The sequence below is a fragment of the Bos indicus x Bos taurus genome, chromosome 4, assembly GCF_003369695.1.
Source record: "Bos indicus x Bos taurus breed Angus x Brahman F1 hybrid chromosome 4, Bos_hybrid_MaternalHap_v2.0, whole genome shotgun sequence".
Lineage (NCBI taxonomy): Eukaryota > Metazoa > Chordata > Mammalia > Artiodactyla > Bovidae > Bos > Bos indicus x Bos taurus.
Window position 1 is genome coordinate 87,571,551 of NC_040079.1, and position 27,264 is coordinate 87,598,814.

Consider the following 27,264-nt stretch of genomic DNA (forward strand, 5'->3'; position numbering starts at 1 on the left):
TTCACATGAGGTGGCCAAAGTACTGGAGTTTCAGTTTTAGCATCATTCCTTCCAAAGAACACCCAGGACTGATTTCCTTTAGAATGGACTGATTGGATCTCCTTTCAGTCCAAGGGACTCTCAAGAGTCTTCTCCAACACCACAGTTCTAAAGCATCAATTCGTCGGCACTCAGCTTTCTTCACAGTCCAACTCTCACATCCATACATGACTACTGGAAAAACCATAGCCTTGACTGCTGCTGCTGCTGCTAAGTCTCTTCAGTCGTGTCCGACTCTGTGCGACCCCATACACGGCAGCCCACCAGGCTCCCCTGTCCCTGGGATTCTCCAGGCAAGAACACTGGAGTAGGTTGCCATTTCCTTCTCCAATGCATCAAAGTGAAAAGTGAAAGTGAAGATGCTCAGTCGTGTCCGAGTCTCAGCGACCCCATGGACTGCAGCCTACCAGGTTCCTCCGTCCATGGGATTTTCCAGGCAAAGAGTACTGGAGTGGGGTGCCATTGCCTTCTCTATAACCTTGACTAGACGGACCTTTGTTGGCAAAGCAATGTCTCTGCTTTTCAATATGCTATCTAGGTTGGTCATAACTTTCCAAGGAGTAAGTGTCTTTTAATTTAATGGCTGCAATCACCATCTGCAGTGATTTTGGAGCCCCCAAAAATAAAGTCTGACACTGTTTGCACTGTTTCCCCATCTATTTCCCATGAAGTGACGGGATCAGATGCCATGATCTTAGTTTTCTGAATGTTGAGCTTTAAGCCAACTTTTTCACTCTCCTCTTTCACTTTCATCAAGAGGCTTTTTAGTTCCTCTTCACTTTCTGCCATAAGGGTGGTGTTATCTGCATATCTGAGGTTATTGATATTTCTCCCAGCAATCTTGATTCCAGCTTGTGCTTCTTCCAGCCCAGCGTTTTGCATGATGTACTCTGCATAGAAGTTAAATAAGCAGGGTGACAACATACAGCCTTGACATACTCCTTTTCCTCTTTGGAACCAGTCTGTTGTTCCATGTCCAGTTCTAACTGTTGCTTCCTGTCCTGCACACAGGTTTCTCAAGAGGCAGGTCAGGTGGTCTGGTAGTCCCATCTCTTTCAGAATTTTCCACAGTTTATTGTGATACACACAGTCAAAGGCTTTGGCATAGTCAATAAAGAAGAAATAGATGTTTTTCTGGAACTCTCTAGCTTTTTCTGTGATCCAGTGGATTTTGGCAATTTGATCTCTGGTTCCTCTGCCTTTTCTAAACCAGCTTGAACATCTGGAAGTTCACGTTTGACGTATTGTTGAAGCCTGGCTTGGAGAATTTTGAGCATTCCTTTACTAGCGTGTGAGATGAGTGCAATTGTGTGGTAGTTTGAGCGTTCTTTGGCATTGCCTTTCTTTGGGATTGGAATGAAAACTGACAAATTACTTCAATAGCATGACAGCAAATGCTGAAGAAAAGTTGAGTGCTGACTGCTATTGCTAAGTCACTTCAGTCGGGTCCGACTCTGTGCGACCCCATAGACGGCAGCCTACCAGGCTCCTCCGTCCCTGGGATTCTCTAGGCAAGAACACTGGAATGGGGTGCCATGTCCTTCTCCAATGCATGAAAGTGAAAAGTGAAAGTGAAGTCGCGCAGTCATGCCCGACTCTAGCGACTCCATGGACTGCAGCCCACCAGGCTTCTCCATCCATTGGATTTTCCAGGCAAGAGTACTTAAGTGGGTTGCCATTGCCTTCTCCGAAGTGCTGACTAAAACCATTCAAAATAAAAAGCCTACTAATTATGAAGACGATTCCAGTTTTTTCTGTTCCATCTAAATCCACTTGGAAAACATATAAAGGGACTAAAGTCAATAAAAACTTATGTGGTGACTGAAAATCTTTAAAAGGACTGACGCTTAAGAAGGAGTCTGAAATTCGAACGTCAGGTGGGCAGTCGGTTCCGAGGCGCAGAGCGTCAGAGTTTCTGCGGCGGGCGTTGCTAGGCCCAGGCAACCACAAAGCCTCCTTGGGGGCGGGGCCTCTTGACGTCACAGAGACGCTCCGCCCCTTACGTCGTACACTAGGGAGGCCAGAAGATTTCTGGCGGTGCCGGCGCCATTTTGCTGGAGCCTGCGACCGAGTGGGAGTGGAGTGGAGCGGCCGTTGTTGCCGACTCTTTTCTCCTCCCCACGGTCCAGTCAGCGGGTTGATTAGGCCATCGGCCCTCAAGCCGAGACTTGTCTCTTATTTAGTTCTGGGGAGCGCCTGGCCGACATGAGTGATGTAGAGGAGAACAACTTCGAGGGCAGAGTGAGTACAAAGCCGCGGGAGCCGTCTTTGGCGGCGGCCCCGATGCTCGGGGTTTCACGGGGACAAGCGCGGTCGGGCGGGGTTGCGGGGAGTCCTGCGGGGGCCCGCTGGGAGCAGCCTCTGGAGCCATCGAGGTCGCTTCTTCACATCCCAAGATGGCTTCTGGGTTACACTCTTGCCCCAAATACCACGGATCACCCCCCTTCCCCCTTTTTTTGGAGACTGACTGATAGCCGGACTCCTGGGTCCGGTTCCCACCCCCCCCGCGGGGCACCTTGCCTTCTCCCCACCCCGAGGCTTCCTTATCGCTGTTCCAAGGTGTGGGTCCCCGTCGCGGTGGGGCGGGAGGAGACGGCAGGGAGTTCCCCTCCGGCCGGATAGTGGTAGGTGCTTCCTGCGGTGGCGTTTCTGTCGACCCCGAGCATCGTAGAGGGTCTCGGGGTCGAAAGTGCGCGGGGCTGCTGTCCGGGCGGGGAGAAGCTGGCGCGGGACTAGCTGGGGCCTGTGTCTCCTTGGCTCTCTATTGCAGTGAGCGGCCGCGTCTCTGTCGGAACCGGCGGCGTTGCGTCTATAAAGGCGAAAGCCTTGAGGTTGAAGGTGGGACGAGCCTAATGAAGTGGTTAGTCAACGACCGCACCGACCCTTAAGCGTTCTTAAGACGAGAGCTGTGAGGGGAAAACTACGCAAGGAGCCCTTCTCCTTTAATGTCCCTTCTGCTTTCTTTTCACTTCAAAATGAATGTGGAAATGCTATAACGCCTTATTTTTCTAATTCCTTAATGTTGGGCTTTTTTTTTTTCTTTCTTTCTTCTCTATATCTCAACTTCCAATGCTTTTCCTCCTATGACCTTTAAACACCACTCCTTTACAGGTTTTTACGGTAAAAAACAAAAAGGACTCTTCTGTCTTAATCTTACATAACTGAACAAATTTCATTGCTCAGTATTTTTACAATAGTTTGTGCTATTCTCTTAATTCAAAAAGGTTACCTGAAAATTCCAGCCCCTCTCTCTCCCATTTCTCTTCTCGACCCATCCTCCAGCAAAGAGGCTCGAAGTTTTTCATTATTTTGGGTGTGATGAATATAAACATCACAAAGATACCTTATCCTCAGCTTAAAGATACTAGGAAGTTTAGCAGTGATTGGGTTATATTTCGGAAGTTACTCTCGTAGTGAAAATTGATGGAACTGAGTTAGTGTAAAACCGTGTGAAGAAAACAATCCCCAGACAGCATTTTCTGGCTCCTGTGTTGGCATTCTGGTCACTAGGGGAAACGCATCAAAATCACTAGGTGCAGAATAAGTTTTGTCTTTTTTTAGACGCTCATAAGCATCTGGAAACAGATAAACCAGAAGGTCGAATTAGACTTTTGTTCTTTTTGAGGTTAAGACAAAAAAGCTATCTTGAATGCCTTTAAGATTGGTTTTCTCTATTAAAATCTGAAGTCTGTAGATATCAATGAAATTACCTGCTCATTTTGTAGGATGAGGTATTGATGGTCCCAACAAAACTTTTTAAAAAATCATGTAATACTTGGTAATAAGTAGTCGTAAGCTGCTGCTTGTTTTGAAAATGTTAGCTAATAATGGGAAGAAATTTTACTGTCAGTTAAGTACAATTTTGGGGAGTTAATGTTTGTTTTGGTTTGTGGGAAATTGAAGAGAACTACTTTGGGAACCTTATTTTCCTTTGAGGTCTTACCTTTTTTTGGGGGGGGAGGGGTCATCAAATTGAGAAATTTGGCAAATTCTAGGTAATTGTTACCTTACCCAGCTAAGAAAGTAATATATGTAAGATTCCTACCCAATTTTAAGCTAAAACGCATGTAGGCATTAACTATATATTTTAATAGGAAAAGGCATTTTTACCTTTTCCTCTTTTACAGTGTTCGTGGTCATAGAAAATATTTTCACATCTGATACCCAAGTGAATGAACTCAGTATGTTCACCAGTTACCTTTTGTTTTTTGGGTTTTTTTGGTAGGTTGAAGTAATTGTCTTTGTTCATAATTGGAAGAAGAATTAGAAGAGTGGGAGACAGTTTTCTGATGATATACTTTTTTTTGTTGTTCTTTTAAAGCAGTTTCATATTCAGCAGTGCTTTTAGTTTTTAAACTATAGTGCCCTTGGTTTTATAAAATAAAATTGTGTGTTATCTTTGTACATAAATGTCATAACGTTTTAGAGAGTCTCAGAAAAGGATTTTTAAATGGTGTTTCTGAAATGTTTTAAGTAGTTGTTATACTTCAAACATTTTTATTAAAACAAAACATCAATGGGTCAGTGTTCAGATTTCATTTCCTTTATGTAAGGAATAAACAACATATGTTAACCATATCTTATTGAAAAGATATTTAAAATGACTCTATGGAAACCTTGAAACATATTAAAGAAACAGGATTGAAACTAATAGTTCCTACTTTTGTAGCATTTTACAATCTCCCCCCTCACCATCTTTGATATATTTTCTAATTTACAATGGCTGGAGAACTCTTAACATTTTAGAAATTAAAAACTGATGCCCAAAAAGACAATACAGCCAGGAATCTTGAGATTTGCAAGTCCCGATCCATTGCTTATTGCCTGCAAAAAATATGCTATGTATATATTTTGATTATTTTTCTTAAAAGAGCACACTCCATGTCAGTGTCTCAGAGCTGTTAATGGAGTTTGCTAAAAACAATTACAAGAACTTAATTTTCCATTATAGATAATTACCTCTTGAGTTTCCTAAAACATAAAAGAGCTTTATAAAGGAAAATATAATTTGCTGAATTTTTGTTAAAAGTCACCCTAGCAGTTAATCAGTCATATTCCCTTCGAAAGTATTAAGCATCTCTTACCTTTTTTGTAAAGACCAGATGTTCTCAAAGGAGAGAATTTGGAGTCTGATTTGTGATAACTGATAGTTCAAATCTGGGTAAAAGTCAGAATATAGTCAAGTACTGTGTGATAGAATTAATAAGAAATTCAGAAAATGAAGTTGAATGATTTTGTGAGCCCAGAGGAAAGGAAAAGTTTTATTTAGTATGTAAAACTTAACGTTGCATATTATGATAAGGGAAATACGAATATTGATTGTAAGAATGAGACAATGGGGAGGTTGCTAGACTACATAGGCTTGACTGTGTAGTCAGATAGTGGAGGAGTGTGATTTCTAGATTTAGGAATTTGGACTTAATCCAATATGTGGTAAGGAGCCATCGATAGATTCTTATGAGAGTAGCATAATGAAAGGAATTTATTTCTTTAGAACAGAAAATAGCAGAGGAAGAGCAGCAGGGTACACTTAAAATATTTAAGGAAGGAGCTTATGAAAAGTCTTATCTAAACTGGAGAGCAGTGGGATGTAAAGAATGAGCAAGAGAATTTCAGGGGATCCAGAAGAATAGCGATACTTACTAAAATAAGTCCATTTAAGCAGTTTTCTTGGCATGTGCATCAAGTTAACAGAATTTTAAGTGGAACTATCTTTATTTGGAGTTAGGAGTGAGATTGGCACTTGAGCTGACTTTCTTTGCATGTCATCTTCATAAAAATAATGAATAGTTTGCTGTGTACAACTTCAACTAAAATTAGGATTTCAATCTCAAAAAATTTTAGTATCCTTGATAGAAATTAAGGGGAATGGAAATTAATATTTTCTTGTTATTTTACTTATTCCCCTCTTTAAATTTAAAATTAAAAAAAAATTTTTAAATGAAACTTAGAAAAACATTGAGTCCAATTTTTTTTTTTTAAAACAATGGCCCTGAGTTTTTAATCTAGGTTAAGGATCCTTTATCATTTAGGAGTCTATCTTGTAATTCCATGATTGTGTATACTTAGTAGAATTGCTGAAGAGGAAGGGTACTACTTATTCTGGCATCCTGTTTTGAGAGCTTGTTCTGGCTTTTTGAGTAGCTGGGATATTTTAAGAGACCCTAGTATTCCCATTCTTAATATATGAGATGATTAACTGGATAATAAAAGTGAAGAGCAAAATGCAAATTCATCTATCAAGTTGGAATTTAAATTTGTGTGTTAAGATATTTTGTTAAAGAATATCAAAAATAGGGGAAGGTTTTTTGTTTTTGTTTTTTCTTAATTGAAACCTGTTTTGTAATAATAAGGGTGATGACTATGCCATTAAAAACCCAGCTTGGCCACTAGTTTTTTTTTTTTTTAAAAACCCCTCTTGTCTTTTTTTTTTTAATGAATACAAATAAAATTGAAATCCTATTTTATAGATAAGGATGTTAGCAGTTTAGGTTTAAATAAAAAAAAAAGTTAGTCCAGCTTCTTCAGCAGTTTAGTTTTACATATCTCATCATATCAACCTGTTGCAGAAGAGTAAGGCTTCCATTCTTTTAGTAGGAGTATTATTGAACTTAGGGAATAGTCTGTGTCTCTTGAGTTTAATTTTTTTTCTGAAATAATATGTGTCCAATTTTAATACTTTTTTGTTCTCCCCATCTATTTATTTAAGCAGAGAATTTGTAAAACTTCAGAAAATGTTCAAATTTTTATATTTGAGATTCTTTCCCTGAAGGGTGCTCATTTGCTCAATCTAAGCTAGAAGGTGGGATTTTTAAAGGGAACAGTACAACCAGTTGTACCCAGGATGCCTAACTGTACTTCTACAGATTTGCCATAGTTACTACTTATAATTTGTAGCATTCCTAAAATGAGTATAAAGAGTCTTGGGATCTGAAAGACTATCAAGGGTAACATTTAGAGATAAGAGTCATTTTTTTTAAATACAGATAAACTTTGTTTATGGACTTAATTTTGTAAATGAAGTTACGTCCTTATGGTATAGTGTGTAGTATACAAGTGTAAAAATGGCCTTGAGTAATCAGCATAAGTTTTTTAGAGCTTGTAAATACTGTGAAAATCTGTTGATAACATCAGTGGGTGCTCAGTCATCATGTAACTAACCCTGAGACCCCCTCTCCTAAGCTGAGTGAGTTAATAGTTACTATTCACACATCGTAAACAGTTTAGTAGGATAGACGTGAAGATGAGAAAATGGTAATGATTGGATGGGAAATCAGTAAACACTGTAAAAAGAAAAAAATTGAGAAGGAAATAATGAAAGAAAATGTGGTTTCCCCTCCTTCCTTTAAGTTACTGCCATAATGTAGTTCTGTATAATCTTTACTGTCTCATGATTTTCACCAAAGTATAAGAGACTAGGCCTGAACAGTCTGAGGCAGAAGAAAAGTAAAGTTTTTTCCCTGAAACTAAGGCCCTGTAGTCTTACTTACTCAAGATTTGTAAATACTCCGTAACACTAAAAGATGAAAACATAAGTAGGAAATTTTGTAATGGGTTCTTAGTGGTTTGTTTTAATATAGCTAAACTACTTTAGTCCTTTTACATTTATTTTCTATACCTTTAAAGTTGCCACTTACACACTGGTTTTTTGGACAACTGATCATAGCGTGTAAGCTGACTGGTTTATGAACCACATTTAAAGTTTGTACAGAAGGAAATTTCATGGTGGTCCAGTGGTTAGGAATCCATGTTTCACAGGGATCAAGGGTTTAATCCCTGGTCAGGGAACTAAGATCCCACAAGCCACATGGCATGGCCTAAATAAATAAAATTTGTATGAAAGATTTGTAAGTTTTACAGGTAATTTCACAGTGTGACATGAGTTTAAATTTAACTGCCAATTCTTTAATAAATTGTCTTAACACGTTGCCAGAATTATTCCAAACTTTAGAGACTGTAAAGACATACAAGTTAGAAGATCTGTGAGCCTTCATAGATAAAAAAATCACTTTAATCTCACTTAAAATGCAGCATACTGGACTTTAAAAGAAGGTAAATTATTTTAAAATAGCTAATATTTTGAGCAGTTGGTATTTGCTTTTTAAGAAATTGCTCTAATACTAGTTATGGATTAAAAAGAGTGAAAATATTTCTTTTGTAAGCTTAAGGATCTGTAAAAGAAACAGCTTAATACTCAAAAGGAAGGAAGCAGAACTGCTATAAAAACTGAAAGACTGAAATACATGAATTGAATAAACACAGACTGTTGTCTACAAGTCCTGAAGAATGAAGTTCTTAGTACAATAAATATAAGTTATTTGGGTAATTTAAATCCCTCCCACCCCCAAGTATAGTTCACCTAAACGCACTAGTATGTTTCTATGGAAATCTCTCAATTTTACAAAGTAGTAGGGAAATATGTTTTGAGAATCTGTTTTAAAAACTTAGGCTATATTCATATAGACTTGAACTTCTGTAAACTTGGCACTGTTACTTGGCATTTGCCTTGTCATAATATTAGAATGGGTTATAGCGTAACATTTTTATTGGTTTATTTTAATGGGCTTTAAGTATTAAGCATACATATGGTTGGAATTTGTTTTCCATCTATAATATACTAGGTATATTAAAAGACACTGCAGTTATTTGCTGTAGGATTTTTTCATGTTCTGCAACTACATGTGCATATTTAATAACCTTTTTCCTGATTAAAAAGTAGTACATGGTTATAATATTTTTACACATAGATAATTCTTAGATTGAGTACATGGTCATGGTATATTTATACATAGACAATTTTTAGACAATCCCCTGCTTGTATGGGATACACTATAGTATTTCTTAGAAATCGTAGTTAGCTCCTTTTTATTTTTGGCTGTGTACTTCAGCTACCACTAGAGGCATCTTGTTAATAAAGAATAGTTTAAAAAAAAAAACAACATGATTTAAACAGGTTGTGCTGTGAGAACTTTCTGCCCAGCTCCTGGTTTATAGTAGGTAAAGTAGACTAGAAGGCTACTTAAGATATATTTCTATTAAAATTTGTGATATGATTTGGTTGAGTCATTAATCTGCCCATTTCAAGTAGGCACTGTGTTGGTTGGTGGGTCCAGATGCAGGTTACTTAGGAATTTGCAGAACTTCTTGACAGATTTAAGAGCAGGTTAAGTAGTCTCTAGTCAAACGGGACAGATAACACCCTTCTCAATGTCTATTTTTCTCTTTGCAATTTCGATTCTTTTTCCAAATTCTGAATAGTTGTATGAATTTCTTTGGGAAAAGTTGATATTACCATTTCATAATGAAGATAGTCAAAGATGGAAAAGAATAATCTAGCATTTGTCCACAAAGGGCTTATTATAGTCTAATTTCTAATGCGCAGTGAAGAGTAAAAGTTTTTTATGCTCTGTAGTTTTATTTTTTAGTTTAAGTTTATTGACAGTTGTTGATTTACCTTTTTAGCTAGATGTTTCTAAATTGTTTTTGGAAGTTACTGACATCTTTATAAGTTAAAATGACTGACATCTTTATAAGTTAAAATGACTGACATCTTTATAAGTTAAAGGGTGAGTTATGAGCACTCTTTGTTAACCTTGAATGATTCCATGAAAAAAATATATGCATTTTGAGGTTTCCCTGAAATAAAAATTGAAGGGTAGGTAACAGAGGAGGTTAGGTATTTGTGACACCTTGGATAATAAAAAGCAAAAGATATTCTGTCATGTCATAGCTTTTACGAACAAAGTAAAAGGAAAATTATACATTTTCCAGTGGGTTGCTATGCCAGAAATGAGATTTAAAATTTAAATTGTTACTGGGTTACCTTGTTAATGTTAACACCTAAAAAGTGGTTACCTTCAGCACTATTGAATAATTTTCTACAATTGTTTTTATGATAGAAGTCTTTAATATATAAACTTATTTCTGTCTTAAAAATTAAAGGTTGTAAGAGTATCACAGCACACAGAACACAAAGCTTTTTGCATATATAACAAGGGCTGTAGTGATGTTTGTAGATTTATACCAAGGGATCTGTTTATATAAGGGAAAGCCAAAAGAGGGGGGGGGGCGGTATTAGGTATTTTTACCTAATAAAATATAGGTAATGAACTGGCCTATGAGACTTCAATTACAAATGAGTGGCCATACTTTTGTTTTTAGTCCTGAATATGCTGCTTTTACAGTTTCAGTGAATGAAAAAACCTAAATTGCTATGCCTGCTCCAGGCATCTGTCCAGAAATTTAGAAAGTATTTGAGATGTGGTGAAAGACTTTCTGTAGGTAAATAAATGGAGAAGGTGGATGTTGAACAGAAGGGTGGCTATGTATTTCAGTTTGTTTTCATCTGAAAAAAAAAATGGGCCTGGTAGCATCAGTAGTACCATTTTTGAAAAATAAGCCTGAAGGAAAACTTCAAGGAAGTTGGGTGATAATCTTAATGACATAAATGAAAATTGGTGGAAAATGGGTTTGTTTTTACTAATAATCAAGGGTCAAGTGGACAGAGAAACCAAACTGTCCATCCTACTTTGGTCATAAGTTCTTCATGTCTATCAAAATTTTAAAAACAGGCTTCTAATAAGTTTTAAATGATTTGGAAAGTTTTGATTTATATCCAATTTTTTTAGAAGCCAGTCAGATTTCTGATAAATGATATAGTCACTGAAGGGAATATAAGTATGCATAACTATGTAAAATACGCAAAAACTATGAAAAAGGTAGGATAAACAATAAAGACCATGATACTAATTTACAACCACTAGGAACTTAAAAGCCAAAGGGGAAATTTTTAATTTCATATTCCCCCCCTCCCTTTTTTTTTTAGTATGCTTGTTTTATTTCAGATTGTATCTTTCTGGTTAAAGTCAGAGTAAGCAAAGATAGTGGTCAAACAATCAGGAAATGTTAGTAATTTTACTAATTGTGTTTTACTTCTCTGAACCTCAGCATGTGTCCTATAATAGGTGAGTTTAGATAGGTGTGTTCAGATATTCCAGCCTGTGATGCTTTGCTTTAACTATATCTTAGTATCGTAGCCCGGCTTAGGGAAAGCTTATTTTGAGATCATTGGGAATCTTCAGGTTATAAATTAGTGAATACTTAAGACATAGGTATGGGGGGGTTACAGTTAATGTTAGAGTTATGCTTGAATTAAGTATTTATATTAAAACTGCTCACATTTTAGGAACTAGGATGAAACTTGAAAGGGGAGGAGGGTGAACAGTATGGTAAAAAACATTTAGAGAAATTCAGTAAATTCTCTTTAATTGTTAGAAACTAGAGTTTTGAACAATTTTAAAGATTATAAAATTGTTTTTTTAATAAACTAGTTATTTGCACTTTACCTGCTGGCTTTTCCATTTGGTAGATAACATTCTGAACTCCAGCAGAGTTTTATAATCCCCACGTGCTTAAATATACTAAATGTTCTTTTTCCATTAAGGTTAATGTTCGTGAAGAAATTGAAGAGTTTTTTCCAAGAATGTGGAAGATAAATCAAGATAAAAGAAGGCTAATGAAAAGTATTAAAGATCAGAAAATTAAAATTGAATGGGGGAAAAAATTGAACAGAAGATTGGTCAGATAGAAGCACTTGAATATTTTTTTTAAGGCTATTTTGAATTGTTTTGGGGAAGAATACACGAAGTATGAAAAATGAAAAACTCAATGAAGAATGAAGAGAAGTAGAAAGCAAGAGTGAAGTAGAATTAAAAGAATCTGGAAGAATGAATGGGTCCTAGGTTAAGTAAATGTATGGTTTATGTTCCAGTGTCTGTATGATCAAGTTGTAGATGAATTTGCATGATTACTTAGTTAATAGAGAATTGGTGATCTGGTTCAAGTAGGGAATTATTGAGGACAGTTAGCAGTATTAACAATGGGTTATTAATGAGCTGAAATTTTTTCTGGAGGGTGTTGCCTAACCATTTGTTTTTCAGGAGCAATCAATATAAATAATTACGGTACTTTAAATGTTAGGTGTTAGGCATCTATGTGACCAGTGCCATTTGTAATACTGTCTTCTTTGTTAGGAGTCTCGCTCTCAGTCAAAATCTCCAACGGGAACTCCTGCTCGTGTAAAATCGGAGAGCAGGTCAGGATCTCGTAGTCCATCAAGGGTTTCCAAACACTCTGAATCCCATTCTCGATCAAGATCAAAATCCAGGTGAGTGTTTAATATGTGAGTATGTTTAAAATGCTTTTCTTGGATTTTTCTGGGCAAAGTGGTTTGTACCAAATCCCTCATTTTTGTTGTAATTTTTTCCTAGAAATTTCGCTCAAAATCATGACTTTTTTTTTAAAACAATGGAGTTTAGAAATCAGTGGTATGTTACAGATATAAAGACTTAGATAAGGTAGAATAATTTGTTAGCTCTATTAATCTAGAGCTGTTACTCGTTATTAATACAAATTAAATATGTGTTGATTTAAATGTGCTGGGTTATTGTTTTATATTATTTCAGCAGTATTTGCACAACAAAAAGATAATTTTCTCCATTGAAGACTTGGCTTACAATTTAATGCAGAAAAGGTTGATATATGTACGTGGTACTGGTTATCAGAAGGATTTGAGAAGCTTTTTCAAGTTTCACATTACAGCTACATTCTTTAACTGAAGATTTTGACTCATTAGGTCCGGGGTGGAACTCTGATCCTCTGATCAGATAAATTGTTGGAAAGTGGTGCTGGAGTGATTCAGAGTTCTAGCCACTCCCCCTGATTACAGCAAAGACTAGTGAGCCCTTGCAGGGTTCACTGTTTCAGAGATCTTAGGTGTACTGTTGTGGAGCGGTGGGATGAACAGTTAAAAGCAATCTGGACAGTTATTTTTATTTTGATAAGTCATTGTAATTTCTTGAGTAAAACACATAATTTATGTCTCTGAATAGAGTATCCTTGCAAGGGGACATGAAACAAGAATCAAAGGCTGTACTTTTCTTGTAGTCTACAGTTGGTTCTTTTTCTCTGTTGTATCCAGGATCCAGCCTAGTGCTTGATTTGCTAACCACTCTGTATATTTAACTGAATCCACATGTGCAGAATTGTGCTCCATAGAATTCAGGTGTGGAAACAGAAGTGAGCATATTTTAATTTTAGGACTTTCTGGTTGCTACTCTCAGCCTAGAATATTCTTCCCTCATGATATTCTCAAGTCATCACTTGATTCAGTTTTATGCTCCTGTATCACTGGAGAACATTAAATACCAGTGCACACACACTATTCCCTTACTCCTAATTTTTTTTCATGATATTTATCACTATCTGACTTAGAGAAAGGATAAGCACTCACGTCACTTTTCATTACTTTAGTCCTCCTTCAGTACCTGTTGGTGGGGGGGCAGGATTGATGCTCCTGTGCATACCAAATTCTCAGATGCTCGTGGGTGCATGCTAAATCATTTCAGTCGTCTCTGACTCTTGGCAACCCTATGGACTGTAGCCCACCAGGCTCCTCTGTCAGTGGGATTCTCCAGGCAAGAATACTGGAGTGGGTTGCCATTTCCTCCTCCAGGGGATCTTCCTGACCCAGGGGTTGAACCTTTGTCTCTTGAGTCTCCTGCGTTAACAGGTGTGTTCTTCACCACTAGCACCACCTGGGAAACCCCTCTCAGATGCTCAAGTCCCTCATGTAAAATGGCATAGTACAGTCAGCCCTCCATACCTCCGTACAGGACCAACACATTTAAATGTAACAGTTGGTATTTTATGTAACAACTAGCTTTATTAATATTTTTTATTTTTTAAATTGAAACTATAAATTAATGCTAAGGAAAATAGAAAACCCTGTTCAGTGTTCCTATATGGACACAAGTTTTTTCTAGTTCTACCCCACCTCCCCATGATTAATTTCTTTTGGATAGTAGGCCATTCATGTTGTTGTTTTCATTCCAACTCGGAATTGTTTGCCCAGGAACCTTTGCTCTTGGTATTCCTAGAACACTTTTCCCCTGCCTGCCTGGTAAAATCTCCCAGCTTTATTGTTTAAATTTTCTGGCCCTCAGCATTTATAACATTTACTGAATGCCTCGTAGAAGTTATTTTGTATGACTGTCATCACTGCTAGTCTGGGTGTTTAAGGATGGATGAGATGAATAGTAATAAGAAATTCCATTTTCTTTGCAATGGGAAGAATGTGAGTAATTGGAAATAATCAAACAGTATATGAACTAGGGAATCAGCAGTAGAAAAATAGGTGAGATGCTGTAGAAGGTTTGAAAAAAATGAAGACCATTAAACATGAGGACTGTTAGGTGAGGTGGGCAGTTTAGGTTGTGATGAGTTAATTTAGCTGGTGCTAGATTGCAGCAGGCTAAGGAAAGACTGGAGAGGAAATGATACGTAACCGTGAAGGGAATATAGGACAATACTGAAAAGGTAATAAGACTCAAACAGTTTTATTGTGATGGTAGTTGGTTGGTGGTTTGTGAGGTCTTTTTTTTTTTTTTCCCCATTTTAAGAGTATGGTATTAAATGCATTCATATTGTTGTACACATCACAGCCATCCATCTCCATAATTCTTATCTTGTAAAACTGAAACTGCGAGTTAAACAAGTACTCTCATTCTCCTCCCCTTCCAGCCACTGACAAACCACCATCTTTCTTTCTGTCTCTATGATTTTGACTGTTTTTAAGTATCTCATCCAAGTGAAATCACAATATTTGTCTTCTTATAACTGGTTTATTTCACTTGGCATAATGTCCTCAAGGTTTATCCATGTTGTAGAGTATTAAAGAATTTTCTTTCTAGTGCTAGTTGATATCCTTCTTTTTAAAGAAGGTGGAGCCTTAACATGATTGTAAGGTAAGGTGAAAAGAGTTAACTGGAAACGAGGAGATATAGTCTACAAGAGGAAAAATACTTTTTCCTCTAAAAGGATAAACAAGCTGAAAACAAGCAGGGATAAACGTATAGGTCCTTGGAATTGTCAAAAGTTCAGAAAGCTAAAGTAAAACTAATGAATCACTAACAAAATTTGTAAAAATTTACTGTGCACATACCAAAAAGACAGTTTACAAATAGGGAGCACTCAAACCAAACATGGAATGAGGCTCAGTGGTGTGTTGTTATTAATACAAAGCAGCTTATAATGGTGAGCAGGCGATGTCTTTAAGTATTTGATGATTAAATTATTGACTCATCTGTTTTTGTCCAGAGAGCCTTCAATTGGTGTTCTTATTTTTAACAGCGTTAGCCATTTTGTTCCAATATTTTTACCTAAATTTATTTCTCTCAAAGGTCGAGGTCAAGGAGGCATTCTCATAGACGTTACACTCGATCCAGATCCCATTCTCACTCTCATAGGAGACGATCTCGAAGTAGGTCATATACACCAGAATACCGGCGTCGAAGGAGCCGAAGTCATTCTCCAATGTCTAACCGGAGAAGACATACAGGCAGCAGGGTATATGGTTTTTAAGTTAATGAAAACCTTTTATGTATTTCCTGTGTCTTTAGTCATAGTATAAAATCTTGCTTTTGTAAGAGCTAGAGCACTGTTTAAAAGTGGTACTCTAGAAACATCCTTGGCTATATGAATATTGTTTATATGCATTCAATTGTATTTTCTTTTCTTGACTTTTGAGTCATTAAAAGAAATTTGGGGGAAGACATGTTGCAAGAATGGAAATAAAAAGCTAACTTGAAAATATTGAGATTAAAAGTTTTACCATGGGAAGAGGGTAGCAAGGAAATACTAAGCAAACACTTATATTGAGCAATATGCAAAGTTCCTCAGTGTGTTAATAAATGCAGTTAACCTTTCCATGAGACAGGTTATCTTATTATTGATAAAGAAATTGAGTCTTGGATATGAGGTTTGATTCTATTTAACAGTGATGGAATCTGCTATTATTTAATGGTGTTTTGAAATCAGCACATTAATTTTTCAAATCTGGAAGGAATATCCTTGCTAAAGAGTGAAAATAGAAGAGGGGAGTCTAATCAGCAATTGCAGATGAAGTCAGGTTGAGTACAGATCTATAAGGGATATAAAACATTTGAATAAACTAGAAATAGACATTAAACTAAAGATAAATTCTTAGTATTCTGAAAATTGCTGGACTAGTGAATTAGTGACATTTTTATTCAGTCTATAACCTGAAGTATGTTCTAAAGAAGGCTTGAGTGTACTGTAAACTGTAAAATATAGCTCATCTGGCTTTTTCCTTTTAAATTCATGTTTCCAGGTGACTTTGTGTATTGGATGAAGTGCCCTAAGCAGAAGTATTTCTGTATGTTTGTTGTTGTTTTTTTAATTTGGAACTTAAATAACATCTTTATTCAACAGGCAAATCCTGATCCCAATACTTGTCTAGGAGTGTTTGGCCTCAGTTTGTACACAACAGAGAGAGATCTTCGCGAAGTATTTTCTCGATATGGACCATTGAGTGGTGTCAATGTGGTTTATGACCAGCGAACTGGACGGTCACGGGGATTTGCTTTTGTTTATTTCGAGAGAATAGATGACTCAAAGGAGGTAATTTTTTGTAATTATTTTTGTCACTTTGAAAAATTTCTGATGTGCATTATTTAGTATTGAGTTACTTTTGAAAGTTGATTAATAAATTTCCAGTTCCATAAACATTATGTGCTCTTTAATTCTCTGACATAGTTTAAACTCTTCTGTTAGTGTTAAAATTGGAATGTTCAGTTTCACTTTCCAGCTAAAATGCGTATAGGCATATCCTGATTAAAATCTGGCCTTGTGAAGTAGTGTATGAGTTAAATGGAAAAGGTGAAGTGTATATAAGTGTTCGCTTTTGAAAAAGCCTTATTCATGGCTCTAAGCAAATGATTACATTGACTTTTAAAAAATTGTGTTTAGGTTTAATCTGTTTAATTTTTTGTGTGTCTGATTATCTCCCTGTCTATACAAGAGCTTTGTTTTTCTATTCTCTTAATATTCATCTATCATTCTGTTCTATAAATGAAAAATAATACATGGAAAGAGTTGGTACCTTTTCATTTTTGTTTAGTGCCCTTAATATGCCTAACAGAATGATCCCAGTCAATGTCAGAGATTTGAAATAGTGTTGTTCTAATGTACTAGGTAATGGATTGTAGAGGAAGCAGTAGGCTTGCCTTCAAAAGTTCATGGTGATTGAATTGAAAATTCCATTTTAAGGAATTTTTGAAGCTCATTTGTTAAAGAACGGAAGGTACTGGCTTGTCTTTTTTGTACCATTTTATATGTGACAGTAGTTGGGTGTAGGTCATTATTGCTCTTTGTATCAATAGTGTTTGGTTACAGTATAAACAGTCAAAAGCATATCTTTCAACAGTAATAGATGCTATTGACATCTGGTGGTAAAGCAGGGATGATATTAAACATTCTGCACTGCACAGGATAGCCACCGACAACACAGAATTAACCACTGCCAAATGTCAGGGGTAGTGTTGTTGGAAAACCTGGATAAGTCTAACAAAATAATGCTCTCAGTTGAAGGCATTTATATGATAGACATACTAATAGACACTAGTGGGGTTTTATTGTTGCGTATTTGTGTTTTGTTTTTTCCTGTTCTCAATTAAAGGATAAAGGTGTAAATTTAGAAATACCAGGATATCTGACCTGAAGTAAAAGTGCAGACAATATCACAATTAAAATTTGTGTAAATATGAAGCTTGTTTGCCCTGCCTTTTGACGCCCCTGCTTTGTTTATTTCTGAATGAGGTAAAATGGAATGACAGCCTCACTTAGTTCCAAAATGCTTCTTAAAATGTGTTAAAGTGGTTGATTTATTAATGCTTTTATTAGTATTAGTACCAAAGGGCAGAATGGTAGAGAATATGAGCACAGGTATAATCTTGGTGCAGATTAGAAAGTTCCTTTGTATCTGAAGCTCACTAGGTGGCAGTATGGTATTTTAGGAATGGCTTGACAAGTTTAGACCTGTTCACTGAATTGCACTTTCTGCTTTGAGTTGCTCAGACTGAAGCTAGATTCTGAAGCCTCAGAATTCTGCAGGTTCTGTGGTTGCTTCTTTATAACTTTTAACACAAGCCTGTGTAAGTGTTCTTGTGTACATTGAAAATTCATTATTGACAGGCATATAGCAGGAATTAATATGTCAGGTCCTTGCTGTTTTTACTTGAAAGAAATGTTTACCAAATTTTCAGTTTTGAAAGTTTCCCCTTGGTAAATTATGCATGACTTTCTGTGCCTGTTCTCTTTTATAGGCTATGGAAAGGGCAAATGGAATGGAACTGGATGGTAGAAGAATTCGGGTGGATTATTCTATCACTAAGAGAGCACACACACCAACACCAGGCATATACATGGGCAGACCAACTCAGTAAGATTTCCAGTTTCCTAAGCTGAGTTTAAGAGTCAGAAAGCCACCAGAAATGTGTGCACATCTTTGGTTAATCAAAAGATAAAACTTTTTCCCCCTGTAATTAGAATTGAAAGTTATTTAATGTGTGTGTGTATGTGTGTGTGTGTGTTATTTGAATCACTTTCATTTTTTATATGTATATTTGATCAAGGAGACAAATTAAAACTAGTTGAAGTGCATTCCTACCTCTTTTCTTGTACAATAGAATTATTAAATGCTAGAAAAATACAGTATGCTTTTAAATACTTCTCGTTCTGTTTATGTGACCTTGGAAGCCTATGTGTGTAGGAAAAAGTTTTTTAATATATTAAAACCAGAGAGTGAAAGAAGGAATATAAGCTTTCATTTAATGTGAAGCCTCTTGGGGAAAAAAGATTTGACAAGGAGAGCCCACTGAAAACTAAAGTGAAAATAATGTCCATATGATTAAGAGTTAGGAAAACAACAAGGAAAAGAGGGCTTAGAATTTAAATTCACTGATAGACGTTTGAACACCAGACCTTAACATTTAGTGCTGGACTTCAGTATAAAGTAGTTAGTTTTCTTTGGTGTTCAGGCTTGGATACTTTTAAATTCTTGAGGTTTATTAACTGCTTTTGAATTGGTCATAGAACATACATCTTAGTACTTAGGTACTTTTTCTCAGCACAGTGCTTTTTTTCACCTTATTGAAAAGGTCTTACTGATTTGGATAGTGCATTCTAAGGCCTTATAATTTGTAGTTAGTGAAATTATTCCTGGCTATTTATTGTTATAAATATGAAGCAGAATATCATAGGAGTCAACAAAGTAAGACATTGAAGTAACTGGCATGAAAGGGTTATTGTTTCTCTCTTAGCTTCTTCCATTTTATTTAAGTATCTATTTGTATTAAATGATAATAGAAAATAATCATTCCTGTTGATGTGGAATTTGCACCTTTTTCTACAGCAGTGGTGGCGGCGGCGGCGGCGGCGGTGGTGGAGGTGGAGGAGGTGGCAGACGTCGAGATTCTTACTATGATCGAGGATATGATCGTGGGTACGACAGATATGAAGACTATGATTACCGGTACAGGTAATGTTGTAACTTACGATTTCTGTTCTGAATTAGATGATAATAGTAGTATTGGCACTTTTAATTTGTTTAATGTGTATTGATAAAAATGAGTGAAATATGGGACTTCCCTGGCAGTCCAGTGGTTGATACTCTGTAGTTGAAATGAAGAGGCATGTGTATTTGTATTGGCCAGTACTCACCTTGTATAGTTGGTGCATTGAAAAATTAATAGCTTATCTTAGATCTGCTACTATTTTGAATGATGAAATTTTTGTTTTTATCTGCTTCAGTGTAGTGATTATGTGCTTTACTAAGTAATCTTTTATTTCCTACAGAAGAAGATCACCTTCTCCTTATTACAGTCGATACAGATCACGATCAAGATCTCGATCCTACAGCCCAAGTATGTATACTTTTGCTTTTGTCACATTAAAAACCTAATTTGTAATTAATGGCTTATTTTAGAAAATTAGGGTGTATGGTGACTGTTAATAGTTGGGAAAATATTAGGCAAGTGAAACTGTAATTGTCATTTGACTTAATTTTTTTTTTTTTTTTTTTTTTACTCTTTTGCAGGACGCTATTAATAAGCAGAGTGGTCGCAGTTGAGGACATCTTTTTCTCTTTTTTTAATTCTGGATTTCCCCAAGCTTCTAATCCTTCCTACTCCTCAAAAAGAACCCTTAAAAAATCTTTGGTTTGTTTAGCATCTACACTTTGTCAATTGTATTGCTATTTTCCACCCCTTTTATTATATTCTTAAAGATGTAATTGTCATTTTTGAGTAGTTAAACATCTTGAGTAAAAAAGGAACCCCCGTGTTATGCTTTGTAAATGATTTTTTTGTTTGTTTTTTGCTTTTATGGAAAATTCACTCCTAGCTTATCAAAATGAGGAAAGAAATGATCTTTTTAAAGCTTCTTTTGTGTTAGATATTGTATTAGACATTGTATTAGAGGTCTGCATTTACTACAAACTCCTTTTTCTTTTGGGGAAGTTAGTAGTAGTTCAGTCAGGTCAAGTTTGTCTGGGGTGGCATGGAACAGTCAAATAGTTGAGTGTAGAAAGTTTGAAGCTATAGAAGAAAACACTTACTTGGTCATTTCTTTTGAAGAACAGAATCTTTGAACCCTAAAAATTACATCTTTTTTTAGAAATGAAAAGCTTGTGGACTCCTATAAAACATGTATTTAAAATACATTTGTTGAAACTTAAAAACGTAAAGTGTGATTTTTGTGTTGAATTTATTAATCAGTGAAGGACAGCCCTTATTATTTATTACTTAGAGCAATTGTATAATTGCTATTAGAAATTTTGGTATTGGGACAATGGTTTAGGCAGGCTGTTTGTATAGAGTTCTTAGAAGTAGTGGGGGGGTAGTCTTTCTTTCAAATAAAAGTTAATTTCTTTGAAAATGGGACTCTCTCTTTATTGTGGTAGAGTGGGAAAATATAACTGGATTAATTTGGATTTCCTTTTTCCTAGTACTTTTGCATGCACCTAAATGTATAATCTGTGTCTCTTCTTCAGTCTTGAAAAACCCTTTTCTTTCCTCCCTTTTTTTGTCAACTACCAATATTGATAGTATTCAGTGTTGAAGAAAAGATAAATAGTATGGTTTATTTCTTCAAGAAGCCCACATTCTAATGGGAAAACACTTAAATGACTGTAATGAAAGGGGAGGCTGTACGAATGAAGAGGTGGATGATTTTTCAGGTGATCTTTAATAAAAAGTATAGGAACGTGAGCCTCCTTTGTTTTCTCCCTCAAATCATTGGGAATAAAATTAGATTATTATGATCTGTATGCTAGCTCAGTGAGATCTATGGAATACAAGTACTGCGGATATCTTTATTAAAAAGCTAACTTGCCACTAAGGGCTGTCTTAGAGAATAAAGCTCTCTCTTGTTGGTCCCTACAGGACTTTTGTTGTTTAAGCCGGGTTATTTAAAGACTGGAAATCATTGCCCTAATGAGAACATTAATTTGTTGACTGTAGGAATACTTTAAAAATTTATGTATCATCAAAAAGTAAAATGTTAGCCAAAATGTGGAAGAGAATTAATAGCCACATAAAGAGATACTGAACACGATTGAAGACACAGTATGTAGAGAATACAATACCCTGGCAGTCCAGTGGTTAGGACTCCACTGACTGCTGAGGGCCAAAGTTCAGTCTCTGGTGAAGGAACTAAGATTTCCACAAACCACACAGTGTGGCCAAAAAAAAAACTATACACACATACATACATACTGTAATAAAGGTACATGAATGTGTTCTCAAACCTGTAGTAGTGTGAGATGATACAGTGCCCATGTGATGAATTAAGTGAGATGAATGAAAGGCATTGTTAGGTTACAGTCGACCTGATAATACGTCAGAAGGAGGATCATGTGCTCCAGGTAATGCTGGATCTTGGATTTACGATGATGCTGATGGTTGGAGACCCTAAGAAGGATGAATGAAGCAGGATGGTGCAAGAGTTCATCACTCAGAGTGGCTTACAATTTAAAACCTACTAATTGTTTCTGGAATTTTTAATATTTTTGGATTATTTGGTCAACTTTAGGTAATTAAAACTACAGAAAGTGAAAGGAGGGACTGTTGTATCTCTGATGGTAATTTAATCCAGGAATAGATTTTCAGGGCATGATTTTCAGACTGCTACAATTCCTGCTTTGTAAATTTGAGAGGATACTTCCTTGATAGAGGGAATGTAACTGGCAACATCCTTTAACAGTGAGTTGTGAATAAAGGTGACAAACTTGGAAAAATTGAGACTCTTCAAAGAGAGGGCCTAATCCTACTCTTCCCTCAAAAGTCAACTGGGACACATTGGTAAGTGAAGTGTGACAGCTTTAGAGTGTCAAATGTGGCTCTGATCACTTTAATTAGGAAAAATTAAAAGGACAAATAAAGGGTTGAGTAGGGAGTTTAACTTAAATAGAATTTCTGTTGCAGAAGATGAAAAAGTTGAAGGTGGTTGTGTTCATGCTACAGATCTGTGCACTTAAAAATGGTAACTTTTATGTATAGTTTGTTGTTTAGTTGCATCCGATCCTTGCAACCCCATGGACTGTAGCCTGCCAGGTTTCTCTTTGTCAACACATTCGTAAACAATGAGGTATTATAGTACCTGTTATTCCTGATGGAGTAAGTGTCCAATAAATACATATATAAATGAGTGAGTTAACAGGGAAATCATTGGTGGAGCCTGCTAATTGATGAAATTCCAGTCCAAAATTTCCATCGTTAAAATTGAAGTATAAAAGGGATATGACAGAAGGAGTCTAGGCTGAATCATGATGACCCTAAAAATGGATTAAGAATCACTTTTAACGTAAATCTGTTTAATAAAGGAAGAGGCAATTTTATAATTACGGACTTTTTGTGGAAGTCCAGTGCTTAGGACTCAGTGCTTTCACTGCAGGGGCCTGGGTTCTATGCCTGGTCAGGGAACTAAGAATTCTGCAAACTACATCGTGCAGGCCAGAAAAAGAAAAAAAATTATAATAAAAGTATTGGTGCTTAAGTCACCTTGAAAATTCAATTACCCAAAACATTCCTAGTGTCGGATAATTGAAGTATTCTATTTGATATTTACAAAATCAAGTGCAGAGTAGTCAATGGAAAATGGTTTTTGAAACATAAAAAGGGACATGAATTTTATTTTCAAGTACTGTTACATTAACAAGTATTCCTTAAAAAAATTACTTGTGAAGGCATATACTTTTAATACAATTTAACTTTTGAAAGTATGGGTTGCATGATCTGGTTTCTAAATTATTTAGGGTTTTCACTTTTTAATATAAATTTAATAGGTGCAAACCCAAGAAGAAATGAAGAAAACCAAAAACATTTGTTGTCTTGTATACCAGGATCCCTACACCATTATACATTATTGAATGGGAAGACCTAGTAGTATAAATACTGCAATCCTTACACAGAATTTCTATGTATGTAAAAACATGCAAAAGGGGGAAGGGTTCTGGTAACTGCCTATAATAACATCTGTAAGATTGGCAGTTTGGGAGGAGTGGATGAAATTATTCAAGGACCAGATGGAAGAATGTACATAGGAATGAATAAACAGGAATAGAATCCAGAATAGATTCAACTACATTGGAGACTTTATAAAGATGACATTTCATTTTGGTAGAAAAATTAAGAGATGGTAAAATTGACTACTTGGAAGATGAAGTCACTCAGTTGTGTCCGACTCTTGCGACCCCGTGGACTGTAGCCTACTAGGCTCCTCTGTCCGCGGGATTTTCGAGGCAAGAATGCTGGAGTGGGTTGCCATTTCCTTCTCCAGGGGGACTTCCTGACCCAGGGATCGAACCCAGGTCTCCTGCATTGTAGGCAGACGCTTTACGGTCTGAGCTACCTACCCCACATTTGGAAGACAAACCCTTGGCTTGTACGAAGTTAATGCCAACTAAGGTCCGTCTAGTCAAGGCTGTGGTTTTTCCGGTAGTCATGTATGGATGTGAGAGTTGGACTATTAAAGCTGAGTGCTGAAGGATTGATGCTTTTGAACTGTGGTGTTGGAGAAGACTCTTGAGAGTCCTTTGGACTGCAAGGAGATCCAACCAGTCCATCCTAGAGATCAGTCCTTCATTGGAAGGACTGATGTTGAAGCTGAAACTCCAATACTTCGGGCACCTGATGCGAAGAGCTGACTCATTTGAAAAGACCCTGATGCTGGTAAAGATTGAAGGCAGGAGGAGAAGGGGATGACAGAGGATGAGATGGTTGGATGGCATCACCAACTCAATGGACATGAGTCTGGGTAAACTCTAGGAATTGGTGATGGTCACGGAGGCCTGGCTTGCTGTGGTCCATGGAGTCGCAGAGAGTCGGACATGACTGAGCAACTGAACTGAACTGAACAGGTGGATTAGATGCCTAAATGTGAAAAATGAAGCTATATGTTACCATTTGGCAACCATGATAGTAATAATTAAGCAAGACTCTTTCATGGATGCCAAAACTAGAGTAAAGGTGTGAGGAATAATGAGAAAAACAAGAGTCTGAAAATCTTTCCCCTGAAGATAATTGTTAATTATGAAGAGAAACAGTTTGTACGGTTGACCCTTGAACAACACAGGGGCTAGTCTGTACAGTTTATAGTTAACCCTCTGTATCTGCACTTCCTCTGTATCCTCGGATTCAGCCAACCAGGACCACGTAGTGCTGTAGTATTTACTACTGGAAAACTATCCACATAAAAGTGGACCTGTACAATTCAAATTCACGTTGTTCAAAAGTCAACTCTAATTGTATACTGGAGAAACCTGGCAGAGATCTTTTAACAAGTGATCAAAGGTAACATCACAGTAAAGGAACTGATGGACATCACGTGCTTCCTGATACGAAACACTAATGGCAATATCACTTTTGTGACAGTCCACAAAATGTACATAACTTGACTAATCATGGGAGAAGTAACTCCCAACTGAGAAGCATTCTATAAAATGACTATATGCTTCAAATGGAGTATTACTCAGCCATTAAAAAGAAAACATTTGAATCAGTTCTAATGAGGTGGATGAAACTGGAGCCTATTATACAGAGTGAAGTAAGCCAGAAGGAAAAACACCAATACAGTATAATAACGCATATATATGGAATTTAGAAAGATGGTAACAATAACCCTGTGTACGAGACAGCAAAAGAGACACTGATGTATACATCAGTCTTATGGACTCTATGGGAGAGGGAGAGGGTGGGAAGATTTGGGAGAATGGCATTGAAACATGTAAAATATCATGTATGAAACGAGATGCCAGTCCAGGTTCGATGCACGATACTGGATGCTTGGGGCTAGTGCACTGGGACGACCCAGAGGGATGGTATGGGGAGGGAGGAGGGAGGAGGGTTCAGGATGGGGAACACATGTATACCTGTGGTGGATTCATTTCGATATTTGGCAAAACTAATACAATTGTGTAAAGTTTAAAAAAAAAAAATGCCAACGTCATGAAAGATAAGACTGAGGAATAAAGGAAACTAAAAAGACATAAAATGCAAACCATGATCTAGGATTGTCTTTTATTCTTTTTAAAATATGACTTTTAGATAGTTTCATTGTGTTCAGTCATGGGGATGCATACCATTGATCAATCATTCCTCTAGCTCTTCCTTAAGTCAGCTTTATTGTATAGTTTACATAAAAGTACATTCACCACTTTTAAGTGTATAATATGATTTTTTATTAAATATGTACAGTCAGAGTTTATATTTTTAATGTACTTCAACAGTTACAGAGCACAGAAACCTTTTCATATCAATAATTATTCTTAGTACTTTTTAGTACCTACTGTATTAGAGAAGGCAATGTCACCCCACTCCAGTACTCTTGCCTGGAAAATCCCATGGGCGGAAGAGCCTGGTAGGCTGAAGTCCATGGGGTCACTAGAGTCGGACACAACTGAGCGACTTCACTTTCACTTTTCACTTTCATGCATTGGAGAAGGAAATGGCAACCCACTCCAGTGTTCTTGCCTGGAGAATCCCAGGGATGGGGGAGCCTGGGGGGCTGCTGTCTATGGGGTCACACAGAGTCGGACACGACTGAAGTGACTTAGCCGTAGCTGTATTAGAGAATAAATGCTGCAAATTGGCTTTCCAGACAGACTGAATTGGTGTAAAAAAAGAATGTTGTATTTAAGTAAAAGTTAATTAGGGCTTCCCTGGTAGCTCAGGTGGTAAAGAATCTGCCTGCAATGCAGGAGACCTGGATTCAATCCTTGGGTTGGGAAGATTCCCTGGAGGAGGGTATGGCAACCCACTCTAGTATTCTTGCCTGGAGAATCCCCATGGACATTCTGATTCATGACATCAGAGGAGCCTGATGGGCTACAGTCCATGGGGTTGCAGAGTCAGACGCGACTGAGCGACAGCACAGAACAGAAGTTAAGTTCTTACTAAGCTAAGGGTTATTCTACTTTTAGGTGACAGAGATGTCACCTATTCTACTTTTATGACACAAGAGATGTGTCATAAAAAAAACAAAGTGCTAAAATCTTATTTAGTGAAACAATTTTCATTCCATGACTTTTAGACTGTTTAGTAAAGGTCCTATAATTTCCACAATAAAATACAGTTAGACATTAAGGTGTGTGTAGATTGTTAAAAGTTGTTTATTGGAGTAAAAGCAGGAAGCAAACATTTTTAAAACTTTAAGAGTTGAAATAAAAGAGTTTCTGACTAAAAGTCAATTGATGAGAGATTTAATTAACCAGATCACTCCAAGAGTTGATCAAAACTCTACTAAATCTTGGGACTTCCCTGGCTGTTTCAGTGGTTAAGACTCTACACTTCCAATGGGCACAGCGGGCACAGGAAATCCTGCCCAGATCCTGCATGCTGCCAAAAAATTAAAAATAAATAAAACTTTACCAAATCTTAACATGAATATTCACAGAAATGGGCCAAAGTTTGAGTTCAATATGTTGATAGTATACAGTACTCCAAATCTGAATTGGACATTAGAATTCTAGTCATCTCTGGAGAATAGGATGCTAATACATTTTAAAAACTAATTGACATTTTAAATTGGGTTTATATCTTAAGATACACCAAAGATATACACTTATTTTACTTAATAATTGCCAAACTATATAACATGAAAAGTTTGCTTTTAAATTTAAATAATGGGACTTCCCTGAGGGTCCAGTGGTTAGGACTCAGCACTTTCACAGCTGAGGGCCTGGGTTCAGTCTCTGATCTGGGATCTAAATACCTGCAAGCTGAGCAGCACCACCAAAAACAACCAAAATAATTTTAATAGATACTTCTAGAAATAGATACACACGAACATGGGCACAAATATTCACATATG

At 36.7% G+C, this 27,264-nt stretch overlaps 1 protein-coding gene across 8 annotated transcripts; it reads left to right on the forward strand.

Moving 5' to 3' along the window:
- The first annotated feature begins 2,065 nt into the window (after window positions 1–2,065).
- On the forward strand, window positions 2,066–21,164 carry TRA2A (transformer 2 alpha homolog). 8 transcript variants are annotated; one of them, XM_027539920.1, is made up of 10 exons: window positions 2,066–2,280; window positions 2,810–2,899; window positions 11,483–11,780; window positions 12,072–12,205; window positions 15,279–15,444; window positions 16,330–16,518; window positions 18,222–18,337; window positions 19,310–19,435; window positions 19,753–19,820; window positions 19,994–21,164. In XM_027539920.1, exons 5-10 carry the CDS (start codon window positions 15,412–15,414, stop codon window positions 20,002–20,004), a joined length of 543 nt encoding a protein of 180 aa, XP_027395721.1. In that variant the 5' UTR covers window positions 2,066–2,280; window positions 2,810–2,899; window positions 11,483–11,780; window positions 12,072–12,205; window positions 15,279–15,411; the 3' UTR covers window positions 20,005–21,164. The 8 variants fall into 8 exon arrangements, with proteins under 8 accessions (XP_027395721.1, XP_027395718.1, XP_027395723.1 ...); XM_027539917.1 differs by having other exon boundaries at window positions 11,483–12,205; XM_027539922.1 differs by lacking the exon at window positions 11,483–11,780.
- Window positions 21,165–27,264: the final 6,100 nt, after the last annotated feature.

Bases quoted from the DNA above. Each gene is read 5' to 3' on its own strand.
- TRA2A (XM_027539915.1), top strand. From the start codon at position 2,245: ATGAGTGATGTAGAGGAGAACAACTTCGAGGGCAGA. The intron at 2,281-12,071 runs GTGAGTACAAAG...CTTCTTTGTTAG, and splicing joins AGAACAACTTCGAGGGCAGA to GAGTCTCGCTCTCAGTCAAA. The intron at 12,206-15,278 runs GTGAGTGTTTAA...TTTCTCTCAAAG, and splicing joins CGATCAAGATCAAAATCCAG to GTCGAGGTCAAGGAGGCATT.